Here is a 24,892-nt window from a genome sequence, read left to right on the forward strand (position 1 = left end):
AGTTTTCCTTTCATTTCTGAAATGTTGCATGGATGCCAAGCTAATCAAGAGCTGTAATAGCAAATCAAGAGGCTATAGGATAAATCTCATTATCACAGAAAATGTTTGGTTACTGCAATCCATTCTTTGCATATTAAGCATTCTTGCGATACTAATTACCAATAGCTGAAAACCATTACAAACACTGAGACAACAAACAGACAGTGTTAACCACAGGAATAAAAGATTAAGTGGTGTAAAGAAGAGATGCCTTTACTCAACTGTTTTTACACAAATAAGGGGCGTATAACTGCATACACTTTTTTTGCATGGCATGCAGAGTCTTTCGGGGCAGTGGCTAGATCATGTGCTTTCCAATGCGGTTACCAAGGTCATCCATGAAAAAGCGTGCGTAAATGACCTATAATAAAAGGGCAGGGAATTCTAAAGAGAGATCATCAGGTATTCTGGTTGGCTGCATATACGCAAAGTTTTTAGAGACCTTAGTAGCAGTTACATAAGCAATATCAAGAGCAAAACAAACTTGTGTTAAATGCTGTAGCACATATGGTCTCCTGACAGGATGTTCCAAGCCATGCAGTGATTTTACAGTCCATATGCACTGTACAGCAGTTCTTTGGGCTCAAAGCAGGAGTCAAAAAAAGCATATCAGCATGAACTCCACATTCTTTGTCTTTTACGGGCAGTCTGCATGTTAATATTGAAATACAAAACAACTGTGGCTAGCTGTGTTTAACAGCAAAAAGAAAAAAGCCACCTACATGGACTTGAACTTAATAGCTGGCAACATCACATATGATACAATACATGATATGCAAAAAACCCAGCATTTGGAGTATTTTCCCAGGGTATGCCATGAAGCACTTTAAGGTAAGTATCATAGGTAATTTTATTTCATTTGGGCAGGGAGTACTTGAACTGGAGGAAGCACGGAGGGAGCACCACTCTGAATCGGAGGAGTATTTTTCTAAAGGAGAATATGTTGCCCAGGCTATCTGGGAACACACAGTGTAAGGACTACACCAGGCCTCTTCTTTCCAGCCTCAAAGATTAATCTAACCAAAATATTATCCCAGGACGAGATTGCCAAAGGATGCCGAAGGATGTAGAAGCACTAGCTGTACTGAAGCCAAGTTTCTTGGTTTTAAATATGTCCATCACCCCTATAAACTCCAAGTGCTATTATCTATCATATTTTGGTCACCAAGAGATTAAAGGGCACAGCCGAGTCCAGCAGCCAGCACCCGTGGAGTTGGTCCGAGGAACTTGTTTCCAGAGTGCCACACAGGAGGGCCATAGACCGCGGCACGACACGCTGTGCGGACTGCACAGACAATTACCTGCCAGGCTGTGGTCCAGCTGCAACGAAGTAAAAGCGCCTTTCCAAAGCCATCACCGCAACCTAAGCGTGCGGTGAACGTCTCCAAAAGCCCAGCGCTGCCGGGCGGGTGCCCAGAGCTCGTGTGTCCGCGGCGCCGACCTCACCGGCGGCACCGGGGAGACCTCGGGGCGGGCGCCTCGGGGCTGCCGCTCTCCGCGCCCCTTCCGCCGCGGGGGGAGCGAGGCGGCGGGGCCGATCGAACGTGCGCGCAGCCCGGCAGGGCAGCAGACACCTCGCCACGCCGCTCGGCAGCCGGCTCGCCCGTGGCACAGCGCTGCGCGGGGCCATGCATGGTGTGCTCGGCGCGGCGCTGGCGCTGCTACTGGCGGCGGCGCTGGGGCCGGCGCGGCCGCACCCGCAGTGCCTGGACTTCAAGCCGCCGTTCCGGCCGCCTCGGGGCCTCGCCTTCTGCCGCCGCTACGCCGAGTTCGGCTGCTGCGACCCGCGGCGCGACCGCGCCCTGCTCCAGCGGTTCTACCGCCTGAGCGCCCGCCTCGACGGGCCCACGTACGCCGCCTGCGCGGGGCACCTGCAGGACCTGCTCTGCCAGGTGAGGCGGGGCTGCTGCTGCGGGGGGTTTGCATAGCACAGGGAGTGTGAGCCGTGCCGTTAGTTCCCAGGCCCAGGCAGGGGTATATGGACCACCCCACAGGCGCATCAGCCGTGGCATGAGGGCCTGGGCACAGGCACGGGTCTATTGGCACACATATGAGTACATCAGGGATCAGCGCAGCAGCCTAAGCGTGTGCTTCCGGGCCCTGTCAGGAGTGACTGTCCATCATCAGGTGTCCTAGTGGACTTCTTGTCCTTTGGCAGGAATGGGGATCTTGCTCTGCTTTAGTTTTTGAGTAGCAGTGCTCTGAGATGGGTATATGGGCAATTGCAATTTTCAGACATCCCTCACTCTCCCATAGCTGGATCACAGGACCTGGTGAAGACACCCAGGAGGGGACCCACCTGCACAAAACATGTTCCTTGTTGCACCCACCTCATGGGATGAGGTGGTTTGGGTTTTGTACTAGGTTACAGCATCTTGAGTTGGTTTTAAGCGTGTGCCAGTTGCTGACAGTCCTAATGATGGGTGTGGAGTCATGCCAGAGCAATGCCTAGAAACCTCCGTGGTGACCATCCTGTATAGGGAAATTACCACTCAGGGCTGATGTTCTGTGGCCAGGTGTGATAACAGGATGATCACAGTCTGCACAGAGCAAAGTGTCTGACCTGATCATCAGTGGTGGCCTCGTGTGTATGAAAATGCCCCTGAGACAGAGCAATGGCAGCTCTGTGCTGTGCAAGTGTAAATCTGAAATTCATTCAGACACTGGAGTTTTGTCCACTATGCTCAGATGGGATCAAAGTGGCTTTTCAGAAATCCTGCTCTTAGCATTTTAGAGGGTACCTCTTGTGTTGCTGAAAGAGTGAAGAGAAAAACAACCCCTTTCCATACCTACTTCCAGAGATTTGACTTCTATTTCACCTCACATTGCTTTGGAACCAATAACCTTTGAATATGTTCCCAAAACAGAAGATGTCCAAAAGTCCATTTGCAGATAGGAAACCAGTTACCAGTGCATGCTAAGCACTCCTCCTGCCTCTGGAAGCAATGAGTAAGTCTCATGTACATCAGAAACCCGGCCATTGAAAATTTGTTTAGAATCAGTGAAATATTTCAGCGTGAGAAAGTGATTCACTGGGATGTTCTGAGAAGCTCAGTGCATGACCAGCCCAGACAAAGCTGCAAACCCCCACCTCTGGCCAAGCAAGCATGAAATGGAAGTTCAGGTATTGCAAGCACTCCAGAATACTCTGCTTCCATTCATTAGAATCATTGAATCATAGAATCATAGAATAGTTAGGGTTGGAAAGGTCCTTAAGATCATCTAGTTCCAACCCCCCTGCCATGGGCAGGGACACCTCACACTAAACCATATCACCCAAGGCTCTGTCCAACCTGGCCTTGAACACTGCCAGGAATGGAGCATTCACAACCTCCCTGGGCAACCCATTCCAGTGCCTCACCACCTAACAGGAAAGAATTTCCTCCTTATATCCAATCTAAACTTCCCCTGTTTAAGATTTAACCCATTACCCCTTGTCCTGTCACTACACTCCCTAATGAAGAGTCCCTCTCCAGCATTCCTATAGGACCCCTTCAGATACTGGAAGGCTGCTATGAGGTCTCCACGCAGCCTTCTCTTCTCCAGGCTGAACAGCCCCAACTTTCTCAGCCTGTCTTCATACGGGAGGTGCTCCAGCCCCCTGATCATCCTCGTGGCCCTCCTCTGGACTTGTTCCAACAGTTCCATGTCCTTTTTATGTTGAGAACACCAGAACTGCACACAATACTCCAGGTGAGGTCTCACAAAAGCAGAGTAGAGGGGCAGGATCACCTCCTTCGACCTGCTGGTCACGCTCCTTTTGATGCAGCCCAGGATACGGTTGGCTTTCTGACTGCGAGCGCACACTGAAGTCAGCTCATGTTCATTTTCTCATCAACCAACACCCCCAAGTCCTTCTCCACAGGGCTGCTCTGGATCTCTTCTCTGCCCAACCTGTAGTTGTGCCTGGGATTGCTCCGACCCATGTGTAGGACCTTGCACTTGGCATGGTTAAACTTCATGAGGTTGGCATCAGCCCACCTCACAATTGTGTCAAGGTCCCTCTGGATGGCATTCCTTCCCCCCAGCGTACCAACTGAACCACACAGCTTGGTGTCATCCGCAAACTTGCTGAGGGCGCACTCAATCCCAATGTCCATGTCAGCAACAAAGATGTTAAACACGACTGGTCCCAACACCGATCCGTGAGGAACACCACTCGTTACTGGTCTCCAGCTGGACATTGAGCCATTGACCACAACTCGTTGTGTGCGGCCATCCAGCCAGTTCTTTATCCACCGAGTGGTCGATCCATCAAATTGATGTCTCTCCAATTTAGAGACAAGGATGTTGTGTGGGACAGTGTTGAACGCTTTGCACAAGTCCAGGTAGATGACACCAACTGCTTTACCCCTATCCATCAGTTCTGTAGCCCCATCATAGAAGGCCACCAAATTGGTCAGGCAGGATTTCCCCTTAGTGAAGCCATGCTGGCTGTCACGAAGTGCCTTGTTGTTTCTCATGTGCCTTAGCATGCCTTCCAGGAGAATTTGCTCCAAGATTTTGCCAGGCACAGAGCAGGGACTGACTGGTCTGTAATTCCCAGGGTCATCCATTCTCCTTCTTGAAAATGGGGGTTATATTTCCATTTTCCAGTCATCGGGAACTTCACCTGACTGCCATGATTTCTCAAATATGATGGCCAGTGGCTTAGCAACTTCATTCGTTATATATACAATTTATATCCTAGACCTGAATCAATAAGTGGGTTTCTCTGACTTATTCAGCACACTTCTGTCTCTCATACATCACATAATTTGTGATTTCTCTGAAATGTGATCAAATTATTTTGATAAGTGTCTTGGCTTGTACTTGTGGTGAGAATTCCTACCTTCTCTGAAATTGTGATTTACTACATGGTGCTGTTTCTGTTCCTTGTGGAAGGGCAAGTGGAAGACCAGAAACATCCTTCACTCAGTGCTGCCTATGATCCCCCAACCCCAAAATCCCCTCCACCCAGAATCAAGCTGGGAGGATGCCTTTGGCCATGGGGGAGAGGAAGGCTGCAAATGGGACATACACCCTGCCTGCCCCATGGCTTTGACACTCAGGGCAGCAGGTCTCACAGGATGTGTCTGGATGTGGATTATTGCACAGTGGGATACAGGACACCAAACTGTGGGAGAGCAGATGCCTTGTTCTGCTTCTCGGGGAAAAGCTTGCCTAAAGGCTTGAGTTTCCAGGTGGAAGTGGACAGGGAATGTCAGGGATTATGTAAAAGTCAAGCGCTGAGGAGTCTCATTGCCTTCTTTGGGCTGATAGCAGCAGTAGATAAGCCATTGTTTGATGTGGGTGTTTGTCCAGATTCAGACTGCAGTTCCTCAGAGCAGTAGTTGCTGCTGAATTCCTGGAGCAATTAGGATGGATTTGGCTAACTTGTCTCCATGTCACTTATTTTCTGATGAGTTACTTTCATAGTGTGAGCTTGTTCCATCTCTACTAAAGTTACTGAACATCTGCTCATCAGTTCCTTGATTATCATAGATTAAAATGAATGAATAGACAATGCCATTTAGAAATGAGAATGCAGATCTATTACTGATGCTGGGCTGTGTCTGAGTGTAGAGTTGCATGGTGTTTTGAGTTAGTGAACTGACAAGATGATGTGAAGGGTGAAGGACCACAACATTTGCTTCAGAAACAGAGAAATTCAGGATCAGGCACCAGGCTCCACCTCTTGTGGAGTAAAAGTTGGAAGATACTCCACATATGACTGGAAAATATCCCAGGCACAAGCTTGTGTACTGTGTGATGGATCTCTGAACATCACTGTTCAGCATAATGCTCCTGTAAACAGATGTATACTACCAGGGATGTGGTAAGGGGTGAGGAGGAAGTTATCCACAATTGCTGTTCAAACACACCTGAGGCTGGGCCCACAGCAGTAAAGGGACAGGGAAACCGTACCACTGTGCTGTTTTTAATGCCAGTGCTGAAGCCAGGACATTGCTTTATAATGCATAAGATCACTGTGTGCTTTGTTAGAGGCTTTCAGAGAACCAAGAACACCCCAGTAATCAAGCAAGGGCCTTCCTCTCTCTGAATGTGAAACCTCCCTAGGCAGCAACAGACTGAGCTCCCATCCAGCCCTGCCTTTCTAAAAGCCCTTTCTGTCTTGTTTCAATTTGTCTTCTATGGCCAATTTTTCAGTCATAACAACTGCATGGGCAAATGCTTCGGCTCTTTCTGTCCCTGGCACACCTCGTGTCACTGAGCTGAGTGCCGTTACCCAATCTGCCCGTGTAATTTCAGTGTTTTGTGTCATGCTCAATCTCCTTTTTAGTACATTAATTGCTGCTCATTTGAACGCATAATAATCTTCATTTTGCAATGAATGACTTGACATTCCAGGAGGAAAGCTTATTGTACACTAATGATCTGTTATATGGCCTCTCAGTTTATTATGGTATGTAATGGAAAATAAAATAAAAATTAAATATTGTGTGTACTTATCAGATAATTTAAATACTTCAATATCTCACATGTTGTATCTTTTCAGCTATTGAATGGTATAAGAATCTGCATCAAGAAATAGCTCCCTATAGGTTTAGAAACAGCTCCCTATTTTTTATTATTCTTTTTTTAACTGAGCTGGTTTTGCTTAGGTGAAATGCCAGATAGGAATTAAAAAATTCAGAATTTATTCAAAAGGGATAGCTTCTCTTCCGACCTTTCTTGCCTCAGTTATTTACTTATCCCTATGAAAATGACTGAGCCTTCACAGAGTCATATTGTATTGTTTGAAGAGCACTTTTGAGATGATTGTTGAGAAGATGCATTGCAACTGGAAAATATTGTGTGCTTATTACAAGGAAAAGCCCTTCCAAAGCAGAACTGAGTTCTTTTGGCCAGTGTGTAACTTGCAGACAGTTTTACTGGATTTCAGCTTTTTACGTAAGGAAAATATGCCGGTAGGAGTTCTCATAGTGGAGAATACAATGAATTGTGTCAACTTGATTCAGTCCTTGGGTACATTTCCAAGGCTGCACCATCCGTAAATGAGGGTTGAGCTGCAGTCGCTGCCGGTGGACTTTGCCTGGACTACAGCCGTTTGGTGTTCGCTGTCTGAAATCCTGTAGCCTGAGCACTCCCTGCAGAACTTGGTGGCCAGTGTCATGATTACAAGATACATTTCACTACTTATAGTCAGGTATATAGCTGTCTGTAGGCAAAGATCCACTAGCAAAGGCAGGAGGACCCCAGCAAGGATGGGGTCTAGCTGCCTTTATATTACAGTGTATGCAGTGATAGCATCCCAGGCTAGGTGCACTGTGCAGTACAAAGGATGGGCATCCTTCTCCTCTCTATATCCTCATCCTGCTCCTTCCAACCTGCAAATCATACCTGTGTTTGAGGTGCATGTTTGGATTATCAGATGATGAGGTATGAAAGTTGCAGATTTTGGCCCTGCAGACCTTTCCTTTTTCCTCCTCGTCATGGAGATGCAGGACCTGAATCTTCTTAGCTAACTGTTAGGTTTTGCTTCTGTGCTGTGATCAATCTGCACATTATTCCACAGAAGAAGTCAGAGTATCCAAGAGAAAAGTCTGTTTTTCCCCAGTACAGTCCACTGGGGTGATGTAGCAAGATATGCGGCATTGCTGGTTTTCTTGAGTTAGTGCTATGTTTGGAGTAATGAGTAACAGCATGAGGAAGCCAGCTTTCACCAGGAATATTGAAGATCATTTCCGTGAATGCTGAGATAACCCCCCTTTTTATGATGTCTTCCTGTGTTAATTTATCTTCAGTATAAACCACAATGTATGTTGTAATTAAGATGAAATTTTTCCAATTGGTGTTGCTGCTCAGCTGTTTCAGATCTGGTCCAAGAAATTGTTTGAGGCTTTTTCTCTGTCCCTCTAGGAATGCTCTCCGTATGCAGCTCACTTGTACGATGCCGAGGATCCCTCCACCCCAGTGCGAACGGTACCAGGACTTTGCCAAGACTATTGCCTGCAAGTGTGGCAAAAATGCCGCTCCATTTTTCACTATCTCTCTGCAGACCAAGAGTTAATTGCACTGGAGAATAATGTGGCAAAATTCTGCCGCTACCTGTCCTTGGAGGACACAGACTACTGCTTCCCACACCTGCTGGCGAACCAGAACCTTAACCAAAACCTGGGGTTAGTGACTGCTGATGCAGAGGGCTGTCTCCAGCTTTGCCTCATGGAGGTTGCCAATGGGCTGCGCAATCCTGTTGCGATGGTGCATGCCAACGATGGCACCCACAGGTTCTTCATTGCGGAGCAGGTTGGCCTGGTGTGGACCTACCTCCCCAGTCGATCCAGGCTTGAAAAGCCATTTCTGAATATTAGCGAAGCCGTACTTACCTCACCTTGGGAAGGAGACGAGAGAGGTTTTCTAGGTATTGTCTTCCATCCTAAATTCAAATTTAATGGTAAAGTGTATGTCTACTATTCAGTTCAAGTTCATTATGAAGAGAGAATCCGAATCAGTGAGTTCAGAATTTCTCCTGCTGACATGAATACTTTGGACCATGGTTCTGAAAGGTATTGTACACACGTTTCTCTGGCAAATGTATGTAAGATATCAGAAGGCAACTTGTGCATTTTTAAAGGCTAATACTGAATGAGGCTTATTTAGCTGAATATTGTTCTTGCATTCTGGTGTGTTAGCATATTAGTTCAAGTCTGTTTCTAGCATATTGAGACAGAGAATACACATGTCCTTCATGGATGAGCTGCAAGTGCTCAGGGATAAAACATTTACATCTCTCAGTTCTTCTGTGTCAGCAGATTTAACTGAGCATTGTTTAAACATTGATTAGGGTTAGTATTTTAGAATTTGATTTTTGGTTGGTGCTTTTTTTGGTATTGTGATGATTACCCTTTAAAATGGACTTCTGCAGTGCATGAGTGAAATTCATCCCAAAGGTTATTAAATTCAGTATGAACAAACTCAATGATATGGACTGAAGATAGATTTGGGCCCATATTTCTTTATCTGAATGGCAGCTCAACCCTGTGATATTACTAATTCAATATAAAATCAAATAAAATGCAAGCCACTATGTTGTTACTGAGTGCATTTTGATTGGAAATTTCGTTTGAGTCTGATCTTGCAATTGATCTACATTAATATGCACAAATAATAAGAGATTTGTTTGTGTAGTAAGTCTATAGATTTATAAGCGCATAATAGAACCACTGTTTTAAGAGACCCTTGAATATTATGTCAATATTTTTGCTTTGCTAGAGGGGTTGTATTAGGGGCTTTCCAAATACTCAGCAGTGGATGATTCTAGCTCAGAAATGCATGTAGCCTAATGATGAAAAGAGGATGCTGATTTATAAAGAAATTACAGTATAAGCAGTACTGTAGGTAACAGGTAAGGGGAACTGAAACATGGTCCTCAGGAAAGCAAGTCCAGAGCTTAAACCTGCAGAGTCAGGGCCCATGAGCTCTCTTATTAAAAAATCCTCAGGCTCTCCATTTGTAACATTTCCTGTACTTGTTTAGCCAATGGTTAGTACGGCAAAAGCTTAAGAAAACAAAATTGTGGTCCGGTTGTGCTTGTGTAGGCACAGGTCCCACTGACTTCACCCTGAGATGCTGCCCAGGAGGGAGCTCAGGCCGACATGTGGTGTGCATTGCCATAGCAGCAAGGCATGTGTCTGTGTGTCCACAGATTTCTGCTTGATGTGTTTTGTTTTATTCTGTCTTCTTTGGAAGGTTGAGAAGGATTCATCTTTGTGTCCGTATAGGATCCTCCCTGCTCCTGCAGCTGGAGTCTGTGTGCTTGTGCACAGTTGCCTTAACTCAGAGGTGGTGACATTTAGCAGCAGGAGACAGTAATTACATAGTTGTATTCCTTCCCACAAATTGCAATCTGATAATGATTGTAGCTATCAGTACTTTCAGAAGGGAAAAAAACTAACTAAAAATGAGGTGGATAAGTGATTATTCTAATTAGGTTTTTCAGCTATTAAGAGGCACTGCCAGCATGAAATCCGGACTGCTTTAGAAGCTGGAGTAAAATAAACTTTAATTATTATACCTAGGAACCACCACTGCATGTATTTGTGGCTTTACCTTTCTATAAAGTAATACTTTATGTATTTCACCCTTTTCTTACCGTGAAAGGAGTGCCAGGTGTATGAAATAAACATAAGAGTCAGTTTGGATTCAAAATTAAGGTAAAGGTTGTTGGTACTGCTTTGAATAACCTTTGTCAAAATGTTAATTTGTTGGTGGGGCTCCTTTTAACCACTCTTTAAATTCATGAAGTCCTGTGTAATTATCATTTAAGGATTCTTCTTCTTTAAGAATTTAACTATTCCTTAAGGTTTGAAAAGTTTTAGGTTTGTCTTGAAAGCACCTATCAGGATGGTGCCAAATGCTGCACAGATGCACAGGCAGACAGGAGTCCTTTCTCTTGCAGTTTATAATTGGATTTAATCTGAGATGGCTTTTCTTAAAAAAAAAAAAAGTTTAATAAGGGGAAGGAAGAATCAGAAGAAAAGTATGATTAATTAAAAATATCTTCTGTCATGTGACTTCCCAGATTTTCCTTATTGCTCATCTTGGTATTTCTGTACTCCGGAAAGTATGTACGAATTATTTAAAGTTAGAAGATCAGCTATGCCTAAGCAAAATGCAGTAATGTGGATATGGAGGAGTTTCCATCAAAACAAATGTGTGCCTGGTGTGTCAACATTGGAGTTGCTCTGCCTTTTGTTTAGGGCTTGTGCAATAGGTAATGCCTCCTCCCTGTTTTCATTTAGGATAATCCTGGAAATAGAAGAACCTGCTTCCAACCATAATGGAGGAGAGCTGCTTTTTGGAGATGATGGGTATCTCTATATATTTACTGGAGATGGAGGCATGGCTGGAGATCCTTTTGGGACCTTTGGAAACGCCCAGAACAAGTGAGAGTGGACCCATCCCTATGGCAGCTCCACATGGTGCAGTGGGTCGTGGGAAGTCAGTGCTGCTTGAAGGCTTACAGTTGTTGAGATGGTTGTTTTTCCAGAGATGTTGAAAGACTTGTCTTTTCCAAAAGAAGAACAGTGAAACCCTAGACATCCCAAAAAACCCACCTCTGATGTTTAACCAGGGTCTAATTTTATTTATTTTTTCATTTCCTTTCTTTTCCCAATATAGATCAACTCTGCTGGGCAAAGTGCTGCGGATTGATGTAAACAACAATGACCGCGGGCCTCTATACCGAATCCCTCCCGACAACCCTTTTCTTAATGATCCCAAGGCTCGCCCTGAAATCTACGCGTATGGAGTGAGAAACATGTGGCGCTGCTCTTTTGATCGGGGCGAGCCTCACACCAAGGAGGGGAAAGGACGGCTCTTCTGCGGGGACGTGGGGCAGAATAAATACGAGGAAATTGACATAGTGGAGAAAGGGAAAAATTACGGCTGGAGGGCGAGGGAAGGGTTCAGCTGTTACGATAAAAAGCTTTGCACCAACTCTTCAATGGGTAAATAGATGTGCTCTCCAAATTAACTGCGCCTCCCACTGTGCAGTTTTCTGCACTGTCATTGTTAATTCCTGCCCTCAGAGCCTGGCTGCCTGATGGAAAACATACTTTTTTTTTTAGATGTAAACCTCTATTGTCTCAGGCTAGAAGGAAACTGACTTGGGAATAAATATCGAAAGTCCAAATGTTACTATTTTTGAGTTAGGAAGAAAAGGAAACACGCTAGCTGCTGTTCTAGGTGATCTGTGTTAGTCAAATTCCATGGTGATTCTGTGATTTAGGGGAGCAATTTAATGTTTTCCACATACAATAAGCTTCCCTGCAGAAGTGAGAAGAATTTGGAGCAATTGTATTTTTCTCCATGACTCAAAAGTAGTGTCCTTATTTTTTTAAAAAGAAAGAAACATATTGTGTAAGCTGGTCGAACAGTATACACACTGCCTGCTTTGCAGGCAGGAGTGTGCAGTGTATTTTTGTTTCTTTTAGCTATGCCAAAAAGGAAAACTTTATTGCTTTCTTTTAACTTTTAAAACCTGGGTGCAGGGTATTTGCTGGCTGGCTAAATTCCAGTGCATGTGTGAAGTCAGGCTGTATTGTGTTGCAAGGTCTGATGTGACCACATCTTGTGCTGGAGCATCTCCCTTGATATTCAGGGTGCAGTAGGCTGGCACTGATTTGCACTAGCCAAGATTATGATATTTTTTCTCTTCTATGTGCTACGTGGTGGTGTTTGACTTCCTTTTATTAACTTAGTTTGACTTCCTTCCTTTTATTAACTTAGCTACAAGTACAGTGGCAGTGATTGTTCTTTATAGAAATTTGGAGCACAGGAAGCAGATTTTTTGCACCGCCTTTGCTGAAGCAGTTGTCGGAGAGCCCATTTAGTGCTCTCCTGTGTGACAGTGCCTGCGTGAGCATTCATGGCAGGCACTTTACTGGCATCTCCAGGGATTCAGAACAATTTCTGATGCCTTTAGAGACGCTTTTGTTAGAACAGTGAAATGTCACAGCCCCTTTAAAACGGTAAGTGCAGCTGAAATGTAGAAAACACCTGCTTTAGATGAAGTGCCCCTGGTGCAGGTTCCTCTCTGGCAGAGCTGCTGGGTTTGCTACTTGAAGCATATCTGCTACACCGGCAACATGAGGAAGGGTGAGTACCACGAGGAGATACCAGGATTTCCAAAAGAAAGGGGAAGAAGCATCTAATGGAGACTGTCAAAATCAGGGCATCTCCCTCTGTTTTGCCTCTGCCTTGTGTTTTATGTTTTACAATGAATATACCAGTACTACATTTTGCCTGCACCATACCATAAATATTTGATGGTCCTTTCAGGTTAAGCTCCTCTGTGTCAGAGAAACAGAAGCTATTTGTGCTGACATCTGACGTATCTTTTCATCAGTGCCTGCAGTCTGGAGTTACCTCTCTCTATTTTGCCCTTTCACCCCTAAAACAAAGCTGCATTGGCCAAACGTCTCTGCATGGGTGCAGTGACCCTAAGAAAAACCTGCAAATTCGTAGCAAAACCAGCAGCCTGTAGAAATGGGCCAGAAGCTGCACTAACAGAGCTGGGTTGTAGGGAGAGGAGAAGGGCTCAGGAGGACAATGAGGTGTCTGGGTGATAGACGGCACTTGGGCTTACCAGGGCTTCAGCTTGTATTGCAAATGAAACACTGACCAATCTCACTTAGCTAGCTTGGCTATGGTTAGCAGAGCCAGCTGGGCAGGCCTATCAAACATGGTTCTGAAAAGGTGAAAATCAAACTAAATATGACTCCATTTGTATTGTGCTGGTCTCACACCTGTCTAGATAAGAGCTGTTCTGCATCGTGTAAAACAAAGTCACAGATCTTTTCTCTCCTACAGATGATGTGCTTCCAATTTATGCATACCCACACAAAATGGGGAAATCAGTTACAGGAGGCTATGTCTATCGGGGTTGTGAGTCTCCAAACCTGAATGGCTTGTACATATTTGGTGATTTTATGAGTGGGTAAGTAAATACTTCAGATACTTGCTGAGCTGTGCCCTCAGCCAAGCTCCTCCAGTGATATTACACCTGTAAGTGCACATGCAGTCTAACAACTGAGGCCATGCTGCTATTTGCTGTTTGGAAGCACCATGCAAAGCCTGACTGCTCATTCCAGAGGGTTCACGTGGCATGTTTTACATAACCCTTATTCCATGGTGCTGTGCATTCCAGCAGCCCTCGATGTCGCTGATCTACATTGTGCCAGTACAAATAAAAAGGCAATGATATAATGTTCATTTAAAGTACTGGAAGTGGTGTAAAAAAGCATTCAAATACATCCTACCCCCCCCCTCCCCGCCCCCCCCCCCCGATGCTTTGATGCAATGTTTCCAGACACTGAAGAAATGGAAAGAAAAAAACTACATTGTTTGGCAGTGAGTCTGGTGAAGACCTATGGTGAGACAGGCATGAGACTGCCTTGTTTCCCCCCAGCTCCTCTGCCTTTGCCACATCTGCATCTCCCAGGTCTCTTGCCTGCAGTGCCTGCGCTGCCTGCCCTGTGTGATACATTGGTCCTGGGCGCGAGAGAGGTCACAGAGCTGCAGTGAGGCCAGGCACTCTGTGTATCTGGCAGCATCTGCCTCCTCCCCAGTAGTCTGATATCCCTTAAACCTTCCCCGATTGTGTTTTCATGTGCTTGTGTTGCCCTAGAGAGACAGGGTCTTGTGTGGGCATATACTTGTTTTAATATTAGCTATCCTTTGCTTTTGAGGACCTGCAGTTCCTGTTGCAGCTGATGTGGGTAGGAACCAATAAAGATCCTTCCAGCTGTCCTCATTAATGTTCATAAATGATACTCTTGGTTGTGTTGTGGAAGTGTTCTTTTGCCTTGCAGACGCCTGATGTCTTTGAAGGAGGATCGTGCTACTGGAGAGTGGCGGTACAGTGAAATCTGCATGGGGACGGGACAGACTTGCATGTTCCCTGGGCTTATCAATAACTATTACCAATACATAATCTCTTTTGCTGAAGATGAAGCAGGTAATCCTCTAACTTTGTTACTCTGAATGGTGTGCTTGTTGCTTCTCTTCCGAGGAAAACACCAGAGAAGGGGTCAGAGAGGGCTCCTGGGGGGTAGATTATGGTGGGGAGGCAGAGCACGACCCCTTCAGTCTTTAAAAGGCATCTCCCAAATACCAAACCAAAGTTGCAACCCTAATTTTGAGGCCAGTGTGCCAGGCAGTGCCTGCAGGGGGAACTGGAGAGGCACATCCCTCGGCACTGGGGCTGGGTGTGCTGTTACCCGCATGCCTACCCTCTGGGAGGGCTGGGAACAAAGGAGCAAATACAATAAAGCACAGCTTAGAAAAGAAACCTCAAGGTTCCATGCCTTTGGGAATGCAGGCCCTGAGAAGATGATACCCAAGAGAAAGAAAGTCTATGCCTCTTGGCTAGTCAAGGAGGCTGTTAGTGGTTTTAATAGATGCAGGGAGGCAGAGGTAATGAACAGTAATTATGAACCCACTCACCAGAGCCTGGAATATTTGTACCTCTTGAGGAGAAGCAGAATGAAAACCCTATGCTATGTCTCAAGTGTAGGCATCTGCAAAAGTCTGCTTAAGTCCATATTTTATTAGTGCCAGCTGGGATTTTGCCTTGCATAGGGCTGAAGGATGCAGTCTCAGTGGAGCTTTGCAAAGCTATATTTTTTAAGACTGGAGATATTTTCTTTCTAGAAGGGAGATGCTGTGATTTGAAAAGGAGAAAATAAAGAGTCCTGGATGGAGGGAAAGCTGGTGGCCTCTCCCTTTGGTCATACAAGGGTTGGTTAATTGCCCAGCCCTGCAGTGGGGCAGGCAGTGTGCAGCCCCTGGCTGGGGATGGCGGCAGGATGAACCTTGCAGTGTTTAGTCCTATTGCTAGCTAGCCTCATGTGTGACTTGGCAATGCAGGAGTTGATGTTCTGCCCTGCTGTGGGGAGGTCTTGGCTCATAGTCACAAGCACCTGTGTCCAGAATGCCCCATTTTTTAAACATCTGTTTTTCCTGCAGATAACATTAGGTGTGGATGACGCACAGACAAAACATCCACTGCATGCCATATAAATGCAAATTTTATCATGTAAATGCAAATCATCCAGATTAAGTATTAGCTCAAAAGTTTGGCTTTGGAATTCTTGTCTTTTGGGGAGGTAAATATATTTCCTTTAATGGATAATGTTCATGGAAGTTAGAGCTGCTTCACAGTGCTGTGGTGAGAAGGCTGTCTTACCCTAAAATCAGAATAACTTAGCTTAAATCAGCTTTATGCCAATTCAGAGGGCTGCTAAGTGCAGTATCAAGCCGTTAATTGCAGCCCTTGCTCATGCCCTCATCCTGCACCAGTGGGCAGAGCCTGTGCAAAGTGGGGCTAAAACCCTGCTACCCTTCTTCTGTCCTGTGCTTTTGTGATTTGCACAAGCACAGTAATGCTGAGTGGAAATTGGGGCAGGAGTCTGTTCTCAGACATAGTTATTTGCCTTGTGTTTGCTTTATTATAATGGAAAAAAGTCTGTTGGTAACAGCTTAGGGAAGTTGCTTTATCTGCAGTGAAGAGTCTTCTCTTGCACCTTTATGGTGTGATGTGAATCTTGGGTTTTACACAGCTTGTCTTTTACAAGTTTGTTTTAACAAGCTTTTCTTCACAGAAGTGTTTGGTTTTGGGGTTGTTGCTCTGATGAATGTTAATGTGGCTGGTGCACTGGATGTGTTTATGTGGCTGGGGACACCTATATTTTTGGCTCGGTGCACAGCCATCATAAAGCCAGCAGCCCCATCCCCTGGCAGCTGAACGTGTCGGGGACATCCCAGGCACTGTGCTATGTGTGTGGGGCACACGTGTGACAGCCTGCGTGCTTCATGGCCTGAGCATCCATATTTCTGCCTGGTAATTTCCAGGAAAGAGGAGTGGGATGTAAACCACCCATCACTGCACCATAAGATGCAGTGACAAGTGTTTCCCACCACTGTTTGCATCAAGGCTGCCTGCTCTGGTTAATGGAGCTCACCAGAAAAAGGAAGAAACCACCCAGGGGTTGCTGGGATGCTGGGAACATATGGAGGAGCTCAGCGCAGGGCAGCACAGGAGAGCAGGGAAGAGGAGAGAGGCTCAGCAGCCAGCACCAACTGCCACCAACTACCCACACCTTCTTTTGCCCACTCTGACCCCTCTGCTCTTTCCCCTCTTCCCATTGGGGTACCCATAGGACACCCAAAGAAATCTGCCTTACTAAGCAGTTCTCTGTTGCTTCTTTTTCTTCTTCTTTTTTTTTCCTTTTAAAAAAAAATATTGGAAGTGTATTTTTTCTTTCCAGTTCTTTTCATTGCACTGCTCAAGAGCTTGAGCTGGCAGAAGGAAATTGCCAGAGGGACTGCTTATCCTGGTGTCACCTGCACAATGGGAGCAGAAGGATAGAAATGCAGATAAGAGAAAATAAGTTAAATAAATGGTGGCGGATATTGTTTGGATGAAGGCCAAGCCCTACCCATGTGGCTTGACAGAGCTGTGATGAACCAAATGCCTTTCGTGTGAGATATACCTCACTTTGTGAGTGTGCTAGAGAAAGCAAAAGCAAAACCTTGTTCTCCTGTAATTCACCCCAAAGAAGCACTTCATTCAAAAGAGCAGAAGACAGTGTGATCATTCTTAATTTCCTTTCATTTCATTTTGAGAAAGGGAATTCAGGGTTTGGCTGTTTTGCATTAGAGAAGTTAAAGGGCGCAGATCAGACTGAGATGACCCGCAGTGGAAACTTGTCCAAATAATACTTCATGACAATATGTAAAAGCTCCCACTCACTAAGTGTATTTTATGCCACTGGATTGCAGATGAACTCTCACTACAAACCCAAACACAAATCTGACTCATTTCCTTTGGTAGACAGATCCCCACATTGGTCCCATGTTTCATGATGCTCTCTGACCTGTGATGCAGAGTTGATGCCTTTTTGCTGTACAGGACAGAAGCTCTATGGAGAGTTTTCATGGCTGTGTCTGTTTGCTTTTTATCTTTTTCCTCAGGGGAGCTTTACTTCATGTCCACCGGCGTACCAAGTGCCACGGCTCCCCACGGAGTGGTGTACAAAGTGGTGGACACCTCTAGGTACGAGATGCTCTTGTTGCAAAGCCTGAGTGTGGTGCAGTGTGTCCAGATGTGGATGTGATGAATGATGTTGACTGAATTACTATCTCTCCTCTTATGCTGGGCCCTTCTGTGAAGCTTCATCAAGGAATGGCTGGAGCAACCCATTGTGGGTCTGCTTTGCTCCTGCAGTTGTGGGAGTCTACACTTGTTATAGGGCCTCTTGGTGTTATATGGGTTGGGAAATTTGTTCCTGAAAGCTAAGGGAAGATTTTATGGGTGTTTTGTCCTTCTCAGGCAAAGTTTCTCTAGATTTGTGCCCCAGAGGAGGCAGTTTTTCCTCAAGGTGTTTTTTCTCAGTTCCCCTCCATCCTTTGTAGCCAGCTGCATCTCCTGTAAGAGTCCCATGCACAGGAAGCTGACCTGCAGCATGACCTGCAGTGCTTTCTTGCACAAACCAGAACTTAATTAAAAAAGTACATTATTTTTTGTATTTCAAAGAGGAAAATGTCTTGGACAAGGAAAGAAGACCATTGTTAAACCTTCTGGATCCTGTGTGTGTATCTGAGACTGGGCAAGGCAGGGAATAACTGTGTTTCATGGGAAGATTTATAACTGTTTTTAAGCGTTACTATTGTAGGCTAAACACCAAACTACTTTCAGCCAGACATGGAGAGTAAGACTTTTGTAGCTTTTACGTTGTTTTTGTTTTCAATGGATTACATTTACAGCTTTAGCTATCTGAGCACTTTGAATAAAACCACTTGTCTGGTTTTATGTCCGAACCAGACTCCAAAGTTAAGCAACCCTCAGAGCTGCTGCATGTTTTCCTCTAACACTCTTCTATCAGGAGCATTTTCCATTATCTAACACAGTGGCAGAGTTCCTGTAAATTGTGTATTAAGAGGCCGTTATTACGCAAGGTTTGCAAAATTAAAGCAGAAGTCAAAACCAAGTCCTAAGTTTAAAAAGAAGTTTCTTTCATGTGCAGAGTACAGAAAGAAATCATAAAAGTAGGGAACATCCATGTGTCAGTAGTAGAGAGAGAAGCTCTTGGCTTCCACAGAAATACAAAGGCAAACAATCCTAATTACAAAGGAGTTACACCCTCCAAATGCAAACACCATGCATTTTTGAACCAGTTTGAAGACCTCTGAATACTGAAGAAGTCTGCAGATTAACAAGACAGGAAAAGTGACGATAAACTGGATGTAAGTTCTCAGAAGTGAGCTACACCTCCATGGCAAACCATACTAAGAGGGAATTTCTGTAGGAGACGGAGCTCTTTTGTGAAACTAATGCATTTTTGGTACTACTTTAGTAGTAGCTAGCCTTTTGTCTGGGCTTTATATATGAATAATAGCATGCTATTTTGCTTCTCTGAAGACAGACAGTCGGAAAACTTGCATACACGTGACCTTTATGTCAGATGTTCAACGTATACTGTACTTTTCTTTTCGTTTTATAATTTTTTTTCAGTTGTAATTTTTATTTTCAGTTTGATTAATCTTTCTGTGATGCTTGAACTTGCCAATGTTTTATTTCCTTAATGGATTCAGCAATGGCAAGTGAAAACACAGCTAGAGGACTCCACTTCCTTGTGAATATTTGGACTTTGATCAATGCAGAGATGTGATTGTTTAATTATGTTTTCTACTGTAAGAGATTACATGGATCATTTAAACAGACATATTTTTTTTCCCAATGAGCATTACATTCTTAGAAAAACAATGGGAAGTAAAGACTCTGAGTGCCAGGAGAAAGGAACTAATTGTGCACTCTACGTGTCCCTTTTCTTGCAGGAGAGCACCACCAGGAAAATGCCGAATTGAGCCATCGCCAGTGAAAGTAAAAAGCAAGCGCATCCAGTTTGTGCCAAAGGAGAGTGAGTGTCACTGTCACTGTTTATTATTGGTGCATGTTAGCTGGCTGTAAATACAAACTCCAGGCTCGTACTATCTCTGTGTGTGTGGAGACCACCCAGAACTTCACTCTTCAGAGTATCCTCAAAATTAATTCTTACCAGCTGCTTTTGGATCAGAAGAGTCAGTTCAAATAAGGCATAACATATTTCCCCTCTCCTGGCTATGTGAAATCTTCTCTGTAGTTTCTGCCCCTTTTCCCTTTTCCATGCTACATGATACCTGTTTCATTACCCACCAACTTGGTTTCTCTGTAATTGTTTCCATAGTGAGATACTCTCTGTGCTCAATGGCACTTTTCAATGATAAGTGATCTTTTGCTGTTCCTTCAGGTAGTGAGGAGCACTTCAGGAGCTGAAGGATATGATGGCTAAAGGGTTGGGAAATAGCTCATTGAGCAAGATGAGAGCTGAATCATTGTTAGATGTAAGTGAGAGAATATGGGATGACAAAACACTCCTGAAAAACTTGAAGAGATCAGCCATTCAGGTGAACTTTTGGCTTATCCAAACCCTCCAGGGCTTTTTGCTTCATACTAAATTAAGTATTTTACTGCTAAATCTGGAGCACTCAATGATGTTGCTGAATCTGCAGCAAGATAAGTACTATTTGTGTTAAGTGCAAAAACTTAAATACAGTATTAGGATCTCAAAATTAGATTAGGCAGCATCATCTTTCTTTTCCCCTGTGCATTTTGTTTACGCACATAAGTACCTAGGAAGCACTCTAACAACTTTGTCATGAAATTACTATTACTGTAGGAACTCAAATGGCAGAATACATGATTTAATTTTTAATAACATTCATCATCTTACGCTGCATTTGAGTCACTGACAGTTCCTACAGCTTTGACTTCAGGTAGGAATTATGGCACTCAGCACCTTGCAAGATTAAGTCTTTAAGGTGGAACAAGATCTAAGGCTAATTATTGACTATTGACATGTCTGAGCACTCACCACATCTTCAGAAACATTCTCCTTTGCAAGCTGCGCATCCAGTTTCCAAACATTAGTTATCTGGTTTGTGTTCCACAGTTTTTGTCTCTGCTTATGCATTGTTCTCTATGCAAGTCCTAAGTTCAGATTTTTAAACTGTACATATAACTAAATCTTTTGGATTTGTTTACAAGGTAGTTTTCATCATAAAGTAAAACTTAGAAACAGTGGGAGAGATTCTGCTAAGCGTCTCAAGAACTAAATTCGTTTTTAAGTGAAAAGCAAGCATGAAAAATTTGATTCAGAAGCATGCAAGCGAGGATGTGTAACTGTAAATATTTTGCTGTTTTGGGTAGTGTTTAGTATGAATGCAATAGAACCACCAAAGCATGTGGTTTGCATTAGCAAGATAAGTGCATCTGCTGGAAGTATATTTAATAAATAGCTTAATGAAGAGTAATATATAATAACAACTTGATTCAGTGAAGTGAAAAGCATTCCCAGATGACTATTAGCTTTCATGCAGTCCTATATACCATTATATGGATTCCAGGATTTTAAACTACTTTGCCAGATCAGTCTGCAGCAACTGAGGTGTACACAGGTAGGGTTTTCATATCTATTTGTTGCCTTCAGAACCTCACTTTCCAAAGAAGGGAAATCTTTTCATGCCACAAATACAATTTATCTCCATAGAGTGCCATTTGGAAAAACTGGACCACTGCAAGGGTTTGTCTTTTGGGGACAACAGGTATTAAGCACAAATAAGAAAGTCATATTTTTCCCTTGTCTCAGTACTACAAAGCACATGATGAATGAGAACGGGTAAATCTAGGATATAATTCAAAAAGTCATGATGTCTCTGACACTTCTCAGCTCAGTTGATTGTTATTCTGAACAATTCTGAATTGCTTCTTTCTGACAAGGAAAAACTTATTTTTATGCTAAAAATAGAGCGCATGTGAATAAGCAAGTCCAGTAACGCCTGGAAACTCTGACAGCAAAGAATTTTCAGCTCTTCAGAGTTCAAGACTTTTATTTTGTTTTTTTTTGTAAGGAAGAAAAAAACACAACTCCAAATCCTGTTTTATGTGTTGTCCTGGCAACTCCGTTCCCTTTGCACATTCCAGTTGCCAGAGAGAATTTATTTTGAATGTTCCTGATTTCAGCTCCTCTCAGTAAAACATCTGACCCAGTGGGGAGGCCAGCGGTCTTGTCTGGTAATGATCCAATCATTAGTAATGAAGAGAAGGGCAGAAACAGTGCTTGTCTTCAACATGCTTTCAGCAGTGGAGAAGGGTATGGTGGGAAACTCCGCTTCTGACTGTGAAACTCCAGTGCCCACACTTTAATGGCCAGGCTGAGGTTTTGCCAATAAACTGCTTGGAGTTTCCTTCTTGAAAGAGGCTTGCTTGTTGGCATTAAGCCCTGCAGTCCTGTCTGCTAACTAAAAGCAGCCGACATTTTTTGCTGGGAATACTGGTTCACCGGGAGCACTGTCACTTCTCAACAGGATCAAGTAAGCAAATTCCAAGAAACAAGTAAGTCAAAAATCAGTGCTGGTTTTATGTAGTTGTCCTTACATGTTGTCCATAGAGTGACAGACTGATGGTTTTCTGTTTGTTTTTCCCCAACAGAGCTGATTATGAAGACACCAACACCACGTCCCCGGCTGAAGGCCATGACCGAGGCCCCACAGAGTGGCAGGCCAAACCCCGGAACCCCCCGCATGCCATCTGAGGACTGGGTGGCACAAGTCCCACCACCACCAGGGAACCGAAGCAGGACATCCACTACACCGGCACCGAGTGGCAGGGCCTCCAAGCCCAGGAAGGGAGCAGAGAGGAGAGGACAGCGCAGGAAGAAGCCCCCCAGCACGGCCCCACCACTGCAGAATGGTGCCGTACGGTTGATGCAGCAGCAGAACCGCGGCCAGAGCTGGGGCCGGGTGGAGGTTTATGTTGATGGAGAATGGGGCACAGTGTGTGACGATGGCTGGAGCTCACTCGGCGCCGCTGTGGTGTGCCGCCAGCTGGGCTTCCCCTACGTCATGCGGGCCAGCAAGAAGGCAGAGTTCGGGGAAGGGACCTCCCTTCGCATTCTCCTGGATGATGTCCAGTGCTCCGGGCAGGAGAAGACGCTACTGGAGTGTGCCCATGCCGACATCGGCACGCACAACTGCTCCCATGAGGAGGATGCTGGTGTGGTGTGCAGCCGGGAGGAGGTGGCAGACTGGTGACAGAGGAGCTGGAGGACTGGAGCGTGTCACTTTCTTGCCCAACACCCTATACCAGCATCAGTGTTGAGGAGGGTGTGCCCTGCCTTCAGGATGCTGCATGTGTTTGAAGTAATCTTGTGGTTTTCTTCATGTTCATCCCCATGCATCTGTCTTGGAGGGAAAGAAAAAGTAAAATGAAGCAGTGACTTGAGTACGATGAGGGCAGGCACTGCGTTTCTACCCCAAACATCAGCCAATATTGATCAGAAAAGAGATGCATCCTGTTGCCCTTTCCCTTTCTGAAATACAGCATTTCCCAGCTGTGCTTCCCAATGTTTTGCCAAAAACAGATTCCCAAATGACCCTGTATCACTCCTGCAGAAGTGTTTGTGTTGCTTGGCTTGCTTTGCCACCCACAGCTCCTGAGTGGTGGTTTTTAACTATGCATAAATCTGTGCCTTCCTTTGCAGAATACAAAAGTTGATTTTATTAATTTTTTTAACTTTCCATGCACTAGTTTAAAGGAAAGTGATTCCTCTGATGTGCTTTTTATTGGTATAGGCCTACTGGTCATCAAAGGTGACTGTGTCCAAGCAAAATCAGATGAATTAGAAAAAGTCATTGCATACTGCCTGGAAAATATCTCTGCAGTTTACACTAGCCTAAGTGAAAAGAAAATCTGGCCTTTGTTACATGAACAGGATTGTTATCCAGTTTAACCCTGAAGATAGTTGTACATGTTTCTTCGCTTCCCCAAACATTGTGAAGCCAACATGTTTTTGCACTCAGTTTTCACAGGTGCGAATAACTAGACAAGAGGTAATGCACTGGGGCAATAATCTGGTAACATTTACCTCGTTTTAAAGGATATAAAAAAACGCAACACGAGTAACTTTGTCTGAAATGTGTTTTTCACCTGCGTGATGATTGAGGACACGTGTTCTCCTTTTGTGGTCTCTCTGCATTTGATAGCATTTTGCCTAGGGTTTTTTCTTCCCTGTTGTAATCAGGATAGGTTTTATCTTGCTGCTTACATGTGAACATGGGAAAAACAGAATAAATGTAAAATGACTAGTGCATCCAGAAAAGTCCACAAGCAAAACCTAGTATGTAAAGCTCTTACTGTGGATATTTACTTCAATTCCCTGATTAACTGTTCTCTTCAGCCTAAAACATTGATGTATAAAGTAGATAAGCTTGGTTTAAGTATTTTTTCTGAACTTTCTGATATACTTATTAAGTATTTTTTGATATTAAAGAACACCTTCACTATACAAAACCAGACAGTCAGAAAAATATCACTGTCTCCCTGCTTCTTATGAAGTATAAAGTGGAGAACAAACATAAGAAGTGCCTTTTGCAAAATCCTGCTCATTTCACTGGAAAACCTACAAATGCCATCAGGCACCAGACTGTCATTAGGCTTTTCCCATTGCAATGAATGTGCAAATGCTTTTGTTTAAACTGCAGAAATTCACTTCAGGCACATCAAAACTTTCAGGGAACAAGAGAGTCCTTTGTAAATTCTTCTGTTAAAAGAGCTGGCACCTGATGAGTTGATGGGACTCGAGGTCTGGAAAAAAATGAAAAGCAGAGATACAGTCTTTCTTCTTCCAAATTCCTCTTCCACTTCTTCTGGCTCCTTAGCCAGATTTCGTCTAGCTCTAGCTGTGAGATTTTAAGGAGAATCTTGGTCATAGTTATGCTTAAAAATTTCTGGGTAGAAAAAAGGCCTGCACAACAGAAGTTACTCTTAAGGAATTGAGATGATTCAAGGATGCCTGCCATAGACAGGCAGTCTCTGGTGACAGTGAAAGGCGTATGGAAACCAGCCCACAAGGCTCTTGACATTGGCAAGAGTGAGCTGTACTGTGGCTTGGCTGATGGCAAACATGGAGCTGTACACCCCTGTGTTTGCTGACGGTGTTCCACAGGGGTATTATTTATCAGCATAGAAAGAGACAAAACTTGTAAATAGGTTGGGTTTTTTTCTCTCTTACCCTTTCTCCCAGTCTACACTGAGTGGGGAAAGCATTCAAGTGGGAGCATGCCAGCTCAGAATGCTGCTGTGATGCTGGGAAGATATTTCTGACCATCATAGTCCCTTCCAAGCTTGAAATATATCTGTTCTAATCCTGGTATTTGTCAGTCTAGTTCCTTGGTATTTAAATAATGAGCCTGTACTATTTAAAGCACAGGAGTACGTGTGCATTTCATTACCTGATATGTCATCTGC

The 24,892-nt window shown here is 44.3% G+C and overlaps 1 protein-coding gene across 1 annotated transcript; it reads left to right on the forward strand.

The window, feature by feature from the left end:
* The first annotated feature begins 1,628 nt into the window (after positions 1-1,628).
* Positions 1,629-22,691, forward strand: HHIPL1 (HHIP like 1). Its single transcript, XM_062627886.1, has 9 exons — positions 1,629-1,931; positions 7,903-8,549; positions 10,785-10,928; positions 11,164-11,492; positions 13,357-13,483; positions 14,358-14,503; positions 17,521-17,602; positions 19,384-19,466; positions 22,076-22,691. Exons 1-9 carry the CDS (start codon positions 1,668-1,670, stop codon positions 22,675-22,677), a joined length of 2,424 nt encoding a protein of 807 aa, XP_062483870.1. The 5' UTR covers positions 1,629-1,667; the 3' UTR covers positions 22,678-22,691.
* The last annotated feature ends 2,201 nt before the right edge of the window (positions 22,692-24,892 follow it).

The sequence above is a fragment of the Pezoporus occidentalis genome, unplaced genomic scaffold (genome assembly GCF_034315485.1).
Source record: "Pezoporus occidentalis ecotype Australia unplaced genomic scaffold, CSIRO_AGI_Poc_V1 ctg31, whole genome shotgun sequence".
In the NCBI taxonomy this organism is placed as follows: domain Eukaryota; kingdom Metazoa; phylum Chordata; class Aves; order Psittaciformes; family Psittacidae; genus Pezoporus; species Pezoporus occidentalis.

Excerpts from the sequence above, each read along its gene's own strand:
- HHIPL1 (XM_062627886.1), top strand. The coding sequence starts at position 1,668 with ATGCATGGTGTGCTCGGCGCGGCGCTGGCGCTGCTACTGGCGGCGGCG. Across the intron at positions 1,932-7,902 it reads TGCAGGACCTGCTCTGCCAG|GAATGCTCTCCGTATGCAGC; the intron begins GTGAGGCGGGGC and ends CTGTCCCTCTAG. Across the intron at positions 13,484-14,357 it reads TTTGGTGATTTTATGAGTGG|ACGCCTGATGTCTTTGAAGG; the intron begins GTAAGTAAATAC and ends TTTGCCTTGCAG.